General features: G+C 38.2%; 1 protein-coding gene across 1 annotated transcript; it reads left to right on the plus strand.

Moving 5' to 3' along the window:
* Positions 1 to 657: 657 nt before the first annotated feature.
* Positions 658 to 9,797, plus strand: LOC117408507 (complement C1q tumor necrosis factor-related protein 7-like). The gene is made up of 3 exons (XM_034013543.3): positions 658 to 845; positions 5,320 to 5,559; positions 6,524 to 9,797. Exons 2-3 carry the CDS (start codon positions 5,328 to 5,330, stop codon positions 7,150 to 7,152), a joined length of 861 nt encoding a protein of 286 aa, XP_033869434.1. The 5' UTR covers positions 658 to 845; positions 5,320 to 5,327; the 3' UTR covers positions 7,153 to 9,797.
* Positions 9,798 to 12,063: the final 2,266 nt, after the last annotated feature.

Here is a 12,063-nt window from a genome sequence, read left to right on the forward strand (position 1 = left end):
AAATAAACCTGTCTAACTAAACTAAACTGCCTTGCCACGCATCATTCAACACCTACCATCGAGTTGGCCCATCCCTGTGAAGGTGTACTACCAATCTTACTTAGTGCCCTTCCAGGTCAGGAGGTAGATTTACAGTTCAGATTCATTCTCTCCCATTCATAGAGGTCTATAGGCTTTTCAATCCAACAAAACAAGAACAAATTAAATTATTACAAATGCAACTTCTTTATCCAATAAACACCAAATCCTATTCACATCTGTGGCTTTAAATTAGGATTACTGTCAATCCTGGTGCCTCATGAATCATATTGATTCATTTAGCGATACATCTCATGAAGATAACATTATTTGTAATAAGATTTTAAAAGGCGTATTCATACAGCATAAAATATACTGACAATTCTCAATAATCTGAACAAATGACATTAATTGGGTGGGTTGGTGAGGCCTGTAGCTGTTTTATTGCAGTTCACCTTCCTACAAGCAATGTAGAAAAAAAAAATGAGAGAAACATGCTGCCCAAGTGAACAGTTGTTTTGCATTAGGGATTTTGGCAGGAGAAGAATAGGAGTTGGAGATCATTGAACTGGGAAACTTATTACAACATGAGATGCAGAGAAAGCACGGAATTCCAGCACTTGTACTAGAGCTGAGCTCATTTTCACAGATGTTCCCTGTGACCATTAGAAGAGGCTATGATTTCAGTTAAGACTCTCAACATCTCTGTTCAAAGGCAAGAAGGTACATCATTTTTGGTGCAAATTATTGTGGATTTGAGCTGCTTTGAATCATCTCCAATTCGGACAGGGCACATTTTATTTCTGCTGTGTGTTTTAAAGCAAGAGGTATGGATATTTTTTTTTGATAACAGTGAACCTAACAATTAAACATGGTCAGTATAATGAGATATTTTAATCGTGCACTCTGTAACTTTTTGTATACATAGAGCATTGTATATATATATATATATATATATATATATATATATATATATATATATATATATATGATTATTTTAGTTACAGGGGTGGTATTGCCTGACTTTAGGTAAAAGTATGAAATTGAAAGTTTTATTCTACCATTGCGGTTAATTACGCTGCTTGAAATTCATGTCATTCTGTCAATGTATAGACAGACTGTAGGGTGTATTGCTGTTTAAATGATTTCTATTTTATTTAAAAGACTGTATGTTAGTTGTAGTGCTCATGTCTACTTTGGATTGACAACTTGTCGTCCTGTGAGAAAGGTTGTTGTGAAAATATCCTTTTGTTTGTTTAAGTTTGGTTTTTTTTATCAGTTGCCAGTAGTTATTGTTTAAGGTTTTGACATACATATATGACAAAATATTTTTTCTAGTCTTTTCTATTGCTTGTTAAAACACTTTAACTTCTCAGGCACTCCTACTTCACATATTATAAAGAAGTGGTTGTAGCATTCTGTGGCCTGTGGTCCGGACCACTGGGACCACTCCATGGGACTACTCAGACCACTGAGACCACGCCATCAAAGTGGTCAGGACCATACGGACCACTCGCTGCCGCTGTTATATTATGTTTTCACAGTTGTATTATTCATTTTCTTTATAATTATTGATTTATTTTCTCATAATTACTTTACAGTGATATAATAAATGGCAGTGTTTATATCTAATAATAAAGAGCTTCTTACAGCTCAAGCAGTTCTCAGTCATTGTCTTTTGTTGCACAGTGGCCTGGGGACCACTTGCTGCAGCTGTTAGGCTATCTTATGATTCATTTTATTTTAGGCTAATTATTGTTGCATTGTCTCATACTTAATTTACTGTAACATAATTAATGCAAGTGTTTATGTCTAATACATACCTGCCAACTTTTGAAACTTTTGGGGGCGGCTGGGGGGACGGTGGGGGGTGCAGTCCGTGATCCCTTTTTTCCTGTTTGCCGTGTAGAGCGGGTGGTGGGGGGTGTAGGGTCTAGCACATGGTTGCCTTGATCTCTGTTATAAAAGTTTAGTATAGCAAAAGCATAGCAAAGTGCAATAATGCAAAGTGAAAACAGAGGTAAGCACTGTAAAGCCCAGAGAGGTATGGGGAAGCATATTAAAAAAAAAATATTTCAAAACATGGTAAACTGTAGTAAATGCCTAATATAACCACGGGAAAAGTTCAAAATACTGTGGTAAACTTTTATAAGGGCTTTTCCTACATTAGTTAGGTTACCAATTGGAGATCTACAAGCTCGCATCAAGTTTCTATTGGGTAGCTCCTGTTATTGGGTATGTTCCATGCAGAGCTTGATTGATCAGATTGCTGGCACCTGATCATTTTAATATACTTCTCAACAAGCCCCTTCTTACCAGGATGGTGCAGGAGAAGTAGAATCCCTTCCATTACTTTGGCTGGGTCGCGTAAAATACATGTTAAAAAAATGTTAAAAGTCTACAGCAGCAATCTGTAAGTGAATTAGACCCATTTTATTTCTGAAAGTAGAAAAAAAAGGTGAAATCACAGCAGTAAAACAACGGTACTTAAACCCAAGTCTTAAAGTCACTCTTCAGCCCAAACTCAGGTGTTAAGTTTGCCTTTAATATTTAATATTTTATGACCGATGCACTTATAATAACGTCTAGCTTATGCAGACGTCTAGCATGCATGTGAATAGAATGAGCTCATGAATGTATTTAAATCAAACAACATTTGGAAAGTCAAATTTATATGTAATATGTATGCAATATATTGTGATAATCAATCAACAGACATGCTACAGTAGCTGAAAATCACAGAAACCTTCAACACTAGACCAGCAATACTGTATTTTTATCAGACAGTGTTGCTTTGCAGCCAGGTATGAGTTCAGACCCTGAAAACTACCGAGCAAGGTTGCTATAATTGACTCCTTTTAAATGTCCATATTTGCTTCAGTCTGAATGATATTCATTCAATGATTTCCAGAGATATTTCAAACACAACATTATATCAATGGGGAAACACACAAGCCATGTGCTCTGCTGGACCCTTCACAAAATGTTTAATATTCCTTGGCAATAAAGTGGGGCCTAGTCAAAGGACACAAGCACAAGGATTTATCATTGGCAACAATTCCTCTTCCTGCCATGCAACGTACTTTCCTTTCACATTACGTTGCACGTGCCTTTCTAGTAATGGGTTAGAAGTTCTTTGTTTTAAACCAAGCCTTGCTTTGGCATCTGTGTGAAGCTGGAAGCCTACCATTTAATGTTATTAGCTTCGCAGTACAAGGAATGCACAAATGCCCTATGTTATTTAATTATTTTTTTGTAACTGTTCCTACTGCAGCCTGGTTCAATGCTGAGTGCTGACAGAGGATAGTTGATGGTTCTAGGTGAGCAGTTTGCACAGAGCATTCTTTAACAGTTCAGGATCCCCATAGGTGACTATTTCCCTATTGGGATAAATATGACATGACTCAGGTGTTTATCATTTTATCGTTCGCATAATCGTGTTCCATTTTACACTAAAACATACATCACTTTACTGAGTTCCTCCACAGTTTAAGTGAGCACACTTTATCTAAAAACAGTCATGTGAGGAGAAACATGCTTGCCAAAACTGTATGTCACTCACTGGGACCAATGGGCCGCTCCCTATTATGACTTAGCAGATACTAAATTTCATCTTCAAGCTCTGTTACAAGTACAACAGAATATTATATTTTACAAGGAACACAAATATGTAAAAATGAATTATAAAATCTAATGGGACATTACATTAATAATACTGTATGTTAACTTCAGTTCTTCACATTCCACTGGCTCCCACATTTTACTCTAAATTATACACATCAAACATTGCAGCAGCAGTGAGGAAACAATATGCTTCTGCAATATGACTGGATATGACATATGTCAATAAACTGAGATCTGGTCATGTGAACACAATTCCAGCCAGGCAGTGCCGTGCATAAGGGTCAGCATCTGCTAAAGAGAGAGAAAAACAAAACAGTACGGGTGCAAGAACAAACGCCATAGAGCTGTGAAAAACCTCCAAGGATAAATATCGGAAATTTCCTTCCCATGCATTGCGGGTTATTTGCTAGGAAATCGGGAGCGTCCCAACCATATATGGACTGTTGGCATGTATGGTAAAAGGTATATTAAATTGTAGAAAAATTATAATGAAATCAATTCATGGTCAAGGGAAATGTGGTACTACACATAGAAATATGGTGAAGTGTGGAAGAAGCATGATACGCATGGTAAATTTGAAGCATACGAATGGTAAACTGAAACATTACTGTACAACTGAATAGCAAGCAATATGATTTAGACATGTTCATTTCTTAAGGAACAGTATAAACTGGGACACACACATGTTAGAGTTCAATAGCATTTACTTTACCTACACTGTATTTTAACAGTACAGTAGCCCATTGATGCCCATCAAGTTACTACTAGCAAATTGATCTCAGGACCATACCCAGACAGCCCTTGGAGGAGCACAATGAATCATCAGAAAAAACATGGTTTGCCAACCCACAACTCACTGTGTTTTTCTTATTTCACAGAAAATGTGGCCACTGACAATTTGGTGTGAATAGTGTGGCAGGGCAGATCCCTGCCTGTACATAATGTGTGTATATTGGTGGTGGTTGGCAGGGATGGGGTTAATCCCCAGCCTGCCAAAATACATGTGAGAATGTGGCTGGTCTCAAAGGAGGTAACTGGTGCTAAGTGGTAACAGCCACATAACATAAAAAGGGAGCTTGAAGCTCCATCAGAGGACTATTAGGTGGTTTTGTTGGGAAAACGGCTTAATCGTCCCAACCCTTCAGTTGAGAAAAAAAAAAAAATTTAGTTAGGACTCCGAGGGGAGTTAGGTTTTTGTTTGTTTATTTTGTTTTTGTGTTTAATAAACGTGAGCAAGAGTTGTTCTTGTCTTGTACTTCATGCTAGTGACAGACTATATCTGATTAACAATTTGCAGTAATCTTGATATGGTTTCTGAGTTTTAATGCTTTTACATTGTATCTGCAGCAGCTTCGCAAAAAAACTGTCAGGGAACTGTCAATTTTCTTGAACGGCACCCAAAATTGAACCCGTACTAGATATCACAGAATACACCTGTAAAAGCAACATCTCAAAACGTTAGGTCTTTATCATTGGGAAACCAAAAAGTACAACATGTCAGTCAAAGTAAAGGGTGCTGTTAGATTCCTGTATGCATACAGTGCTTCCACAACCCTGAAAATACAAACTTGCCAGCTTGAATGTTTTATAAGATATTAGCAGTAGTAGATTTGGCAGCTGCTGTATTGAACTTATGCAATAATCTTTCTAAATGCAGCATTTTTTCTTCTCTTTTAGATTCCAAAATGTTAATAGTGATTTGTATTGTAAGCTTGATGTACTGCATAAGTGGACAGCTGCTGAATAACAAATTCAAAGGACATGCCTCCCAGTATATCTGCAGTATACCTGGGTTGCCCGGTCCTCCGGGGCAACCAGGACCCAATGGAGCATCTGGAGCACATGGGCGCATTGGGCTGCCAGGACGAGATGGAAGAGATGGAAGGAAGGGAGAGAAAGGAGAAAAAGGAGACACAGGTATCCGCATTACAACACTGCTCTATAGGCGCTTAGAGTAATTGTAGCTAGGTCTCAAATGTGCAGTTTTGAAAGAAACACATGTTATAGCAAACATATATTTTCATTTTAAAACAGACAACTGGTACTAGGTTAAAAGACAGCTCTCAGTTTGCTTGTTACTGCTTTAGCTCCTTGGTCATTTCACCCCAGCAGTGTCTTCTGGGTTCAAGCATGTTACTGGTGGAAAACATGTCAGTCAATAGGGGAAGCAGCTGATTGGTTATTAACAGGAAAGAAGCCATGAAGGGGTTGGGACAATTTCACCCTCCAGCTGAAATGACCCAGAAGTACAAGACAGTCTAAAATCATGGCTATTTAACCTTTCTTCAACCTTGTGTAGTATCAGCTAAAAATCTAAATGATTGTTTGCTTGAACGTGTTTCTTCAAAACTGCACATTTGAGACATACAGAATGAATGGATGTGCAGGGCAGAGAAAACTGAGGGAACTAATTTGTTAGCTACAATTACCTTAAGGATAACAGCTGGAGTTTAGGGAAATGTATGAAAAACAAGCAAATACATTGATTATATTTATTAAGTCTTATGTTGTACACAATGCTGTTTCACTGTGCATATCTCAGATTCTTTAAGGCACTTCATGACAGTACATATTTATTATAACAGGCAATTCTTAAAAATCAACCAAGTTGCAGAATTCTCTAGTTTTCAGCGAATCATGAGAAAAATCAAATACACATGTGATTCATACAAGAAAGGAGACACAGCTATTGAAAGGGAGTTCCAAAGGCTGCATGTCTCCAGCGGTTTTTGCAAACATGAAGCAACACCCCTTCCTTTGCTGTTAACAGATCAAGAGCTAGCTGTATCTACCTCCAGTAATAAATACAATCTCAAATTGTTGGTAAGTCTGACACTGTCTTCCAAGGTCATGGTTGTTTAAACAGATGACTCTTTTTTAGGTCTAAGAGGGAAGTCAGGTCCTGTTGGAAAAATTGGAGAAAAGGGAGACAGAGGGCTAACAGGCAAGAACGGACCTGATGGATTTGCAGGCGTCAAAGGAATGCTAGGCCCAGATGGTCCTCCTGGGGAGAAAGGAGACAAGGGACAACGAGGGCTGCCAGGAAAACCAGGACTCTGCAAGTGTGGCAGCCTGGTGCCCAAATCAGCCTTTACAGTCGGTATCACCACCAGCTACCCCGAAGAAAAATCTCCCATAGTATTCAACAAAGTCCTTTTCAATGAGGGAGAACACTACAACCCCACCACTGGGAAGTTCATCTGTGCCTACCCGGGTATTTACTACTTTTCCTATGACATCACACTGGCCAACAAACACCTGGCAATTGGACTAGTACACAATGGCCAATTCCGCATAAAGACTTTTGACGCCAATACAGGGAACCACGATGTTGCTTCTGGATCTACAGTTATGTACTTGAATCCAGAAGATGAAGTCTGGCTGGAAATCTTTTTCACTGATCAGAACGGCCTGTTTTCTGACCCAAACTGGGCTGACAGTTTGTTCTCTGGGTTTTTACTTTATGCAGATACAAACTACTTTGATGCTCTTTCAGAAGATTATGCGTGAAAAACTGACTCTCTGACAAACTACTGGTTGACAACATTAAAATAAATGTTATGATCAGGTTTAAGTACAAAGCAATGTGGAAAGCAGAACTAATGGAGTAACTATAAACAGTGTACTGCATGTGGGTTTATTATAACAAATATTCAGTGGCTGATGTTACTGTACAGCTATGACCAAAAGTTTTGCATTACCGTATAGAATTAACTCATTTTGCTTCATAAAGTCAAGTGGAACCTGCTGAATAATGTTACTTTAGCATATTGAATTACATACCGCTTTGTAGTTTTCCATATACTGTACTTAACAAAAAACTGACAGAAATTGAAAAGTGTGACATTTCAAAATCTAATATATAGACTTTTGCGATATCATTTTGTAGTTTCTTTGATTAAATTGTTACATAAAAGCTCTGAATTGTTATATTTTTTAATTATGTCGCAATCCTAAATTCTAGATGACGCAAAACTTTTGGCCATAGCTGTACATATGCCATACTTTCCAACATTTTGATATCCAAGGTTCTTTTGGCATCCTGTGTTTTCACACTGGGCAGAGCAGCTTAATGCTGTTATAGCGCAACCTTTGATTTTAGACAAGAATGGCCAACATAGGAAATTCAACAGCATCTGAAACCCAGTTTTACATTTTGTCCCAATTAAGACAAACCAATTTGTTAATAGAGAATGTCCAAAATGTGTTACAAAAATAAGTGTGTGAGAGAAGTTTTTTTCTCTCAACAGTTCTCACAAATTACATCTGGAAACTAACCAGTGTCTTGGAATAACATTGAAATTCCAGATGTGTTGTTATGGCTGACGAGGGACTAATTATTCTCAAACATATGCATAAAAATGTGTTACTGCTGGGTTTTAAGACTTAGTTGTTAGGTTTTGTATTCAATAAAGTTGTACAAGGTTTCTTCTTTAAAAAACAAAGAAAATGGCAGCTGCATAGAATAGGAGTTGTTCAAAGTTCTATTATGATGAAATTTCTGTATTTAGTGATGTAAATCACCTATTGTGGAAACACTGGCAGGATTAAAGGGTAGCAGTAAAGCACACTCCAAACCCAGCTAGACAGAACTGACCTATAATCCAATCCATGCTTTCAGAATGAAATGCAAGCTACTAGCAGCTGTAGAAACACAACTTCAATATCGTAATTGTGCAACAAATGTGTGAAACATTTACAACTGTTTTTCAAATGTTTTACTCAAAGAACTATAATATGCAAATACATAAGATAAGGCATGTTTAGTATTGTACAGATTATAAATACTCATTAAATCTATGAGATTACTAAAAAGTTAACTGCAAACTGAAATGCACTCCATGTGCTGCATTAATTGCATAATAGCTGCGTTCTTACATTTTTTGTAAAATCTCATATTACTAATGATTATTTAGTTTAGATCTTAATTTTCCAATGTACGAATCTTCTTTTCTTTTGTATTTCAACTACTAAGGGCTTGATCCAAAGCTTGGTAAATTATGTTGAGGTCTGGAACTAAACAAGGTTAAAACATTTTTTGCATATTTAAGTATACGACATGACTTCACTGATCAAAACAGGTCATTCAATTTAAAACAAAATAAAAAGAAAAGCAACTGTATACTTTTAAACTGATAAAAGTGACAAAATCCATTTGCCTGTGAGTGTGTATTGTAAATTATACACTGTCACAATCAGATCTCTCTGTTGTTGCACAGTAGGATATGTCACGATACACTACAGCTTTTAATTTCTGTAGTGTATGAAACTGAACTAGTTTAAGCTGAAATAAAAACATTCCATCATTACGGGAACAGCACAGACTACTTCAGAAGAAAGAAAAGTAAAAAAAGGTGTCAAATGTCTAGATTTATTTAGGTATACGAGAAATTGGCATATAAAATAGCAATGCAGTGAATTCAGAGGTTAACACTCCAAATAATAAAATAAACGACTTGGCAGGCCTCCTCGTTTATTGGAATTCAGAATGTTTATCTCCTCATACGCCACATGTAAAACAAATGATCGCTTAAATGCACAGACAACAGGGAAAGTTATTCTATGAAATACATGAACAATGTTGTCTCAGGTGGGGGTGGAGTTATTGGCATCTAGAAAACAACAAAGCTTGTCTACATACCCCTGTCCACATTCTTCTGTTATGGTAAAGAACAGGTACTTGATTTACATATTGAAAACAAATCATTTTGACATATATACCATATACAATTGACTTTATGTTATAGACAAAAGACAACCTGATTCATTAAGCTAAACTATTATAGGGTCATTCTAGACCAAGTTCTGGGGAGGAATTTCCTCAATTTGTGGTTAATAATACATAAACCTCATGCAGAAAGATACTAACATGAATGTTAGTATCATTCTAAAGCATGTTTCAATGGTTTTCTAATAATAAGAAGAATCCACCCATTAACGAAAGGTCCACTTGAGCTAGAATGACCCAATAATGTTGTGTAACCTCTTAATGCTGTGTCTGTCTGAAGACAAAACATAAACATATGTATTTTTGTTAGCATTATTTATTTTTGTTTGTAGAGGGAATTGTACCTAACCTAATATATGATGTCTTAAAAATGTATGTATGTTTAACACTACATTCAAATTAGTCATTATTTGCCCAATTAAATGCGTTTTTGTGGCACTTAACTTGTTAGGTAATTGTCTATCTGTTGCGCCCTCAATTCTGCCTTCACTACTGAGCTTGGGTTGTAAAACAAGTAATGCCAGCTGTGCCAGAAACTGCTGAGTAATTAATCAACATACTTTCTGAATGTGTAGTTGCCTTAATCTGTTTTTAATATACAAAATGAAAAGCATTCCCCAGTGTCTTATTAAGCCAAGCCAAGCTCATATTTCAATATTTTTCTATTCCAAAACACTTAAAAAATGAGAAGTACCTGCAGCCACTGAAACAGGACTTGGCAGAACACTTGTCTTTATATTTTTACCAAGAAGTTATAGATGATCTTCTGTAAGGCAGCTAAATAATATATTAATTAAAGCTGAGTCACAACATAAAACAGCTGCCACGGAGCTGATAGAGAGACAGTGAGGAGAGATCTGAAGTCCAACTGTTGTTTTGTAGCAAATTGAAAGCCACATGCTATTTTAACAATCTAAACAGAGGCGGATCTAAATACCGTCAGTATTTCAAACTTTATAAAATCTGGAGGAATTATCCAACTGGAAATATTATAACAACATTTAGCATACCAATCTTTTGACAATTGTTCCCTTTGCATGAAAACCAATGCTTACTATGTCCACAACCAACGTTCAATACAGTGGAGCCACCGTAGTCTAAGGAAAAGAAAGAATATAAAAACATAAGAACATAAGAAAGTTTACAAAACGAGAGGAGGCCCCATTCGGCCCATCTTGCTCGTTTGGTTGTTAGTAGCTTATTGATCCCAGAATCTCATCAAGCAGCTTCTTGAAGGATCCCAGGGTGTCAGCTTCAACAACATTACTGGGGAGTTGGTTCCAGACCCTCACAATTCTCTGTGTAAAAAAGTGCCTCCTATTTTCTGTTCTGAATGCCCCTTTATCTTATCTCCATTTATGACCCCTGGTCCTTGTTTTTTTTTCCTGATTGAAAAAGTCCCCTGGGTCGACACTGTCAATAGCTTTCAGAATTTTGAATGCTTGAATCAGATCACCGCATAGTCTTCTTTGTTCAAGACTGAATAGATTCAGTTCCTTTAGTCTGTCTGCCTGCGACATGCCTTTTAAACCTGGGATAATTCTGGTCGCTCTTCTTTGCACTCTTTCCAGAGCAGCAATATCCTTTTTGTAACAAGGTGACCAGAACTGATTTGACAGATGTAAATATTTATTTTCACAATGGATACTTCACTCAGATTGCAATGACTATCGCTATGTTCAGCAACACGCACGATACATAATAAACCACTGCTCTATCTCCAGCAGAATAACATTAACAATAATAATCACAACAGGCTGTGCCTGCTGCGCCCATTCCCACCAGCAGAGGGAGAGTGCCTGCTGGTCCCGCCTCCACCACCGCCAATGACAAGAGCAGAGCAGCAGGAGCTGCCTCTGTCTCCACCACCGCCACCAGCAGAGGGAGAGTACCTGCTGGTCCCGTCTCCACCAGGACATGGAGCATGCCTGTTATTGTGATCATTATTGTAGCAGGGTGGTAGAGAGCCCTGCTGTGTAAATGTATGTATTTATTTTTAGAACGGGGTCTTACCCTCCGCCCCTGTGCAGATTATTGTTTTGTGTTTGTTTGTATTATGATTTATTTGTGACGGCCTAGCCGTGTTTTGTTTTGTTATTGTATTTGTTTGGTAGCGTGGATCCCATCCACAGTAATTTAAAAAAACTCATGCAGATTGTGGCCGAGGGGTAACAGAATAATTGCCAGCTAGTTAAACCCCTCGGCCATGATATATAGACCTGCAGCTTTCTGCACTTGTGGTGTGTCTTAAGAGCGTAGAGAGCGAGCAAGAGGAGCTAGAGAAAAACAAAACTAAAAAAATAACCCAAGGAACAGTGAAGGCTATTGCTCAGCCTGACCTTGGTTTGTTTATTTTTGTATTCATGATAAAATCACTCGCTAGAGTGCAGGATGCGCTCTATAGCCTAGATGTCGCCGGTTCGAGTCCAGGCTATTCCACAGCCGACCGTGGATGGGAGCTCCCAGGGGGCGGCGCTCAATTGGCCGAGTGTCGCCCGGGGGGAGGGAGGGTTAGGTCGGCCAGGGTGTCCTCGGCTCACCACGCACCAGCGACCCCTGTAGTCTGGCTGGGCGCCTGCGGGCTTGCCTGTAAGCTGCCCAGAGCTGCGTTGTCCTCTGAAACTGTAGCTCTGAGGCGGCTGCACGGTGAGTCTGCAGAGTATAAAGAAGCGGGCGGCTGATGGCACACGCTT

Source organism: Acipenser ruthenus, chromosome 2, assembly GCF_902713425.1.
Source record: "Acipenser ruthenus chromosome 2, fAciRut3.2 maternal haplotype, whole genome shotgun sequence".
NCBI classification, from domain to species: domain Eukaryota; kingdom Metazoa; phylum Chordata; class Actinopteri; order Acipenseriformes; family Acipenseridae; genus Acipenser; species Acipenser ruthenus.

What these genes read in the sequence shown, in the direction of transcription:
- LOC117408507 (XM_034013543.3), top strand. Translation starts at nt 5,328, where the DNA reads ATGTTAATAGTGATTTGTATTGTAAGCTTGATGTACTGCATAAGTGGA. An exon ending in AGGAGAAAAAGGAGACACAG is followed by an intron (nt 5,560 to 6,523) that starts GTATCCGCATTA and finishes ACTCTTTTTTAG; the next exon opens with GTCTAAGAGGGAAGTCAGGT.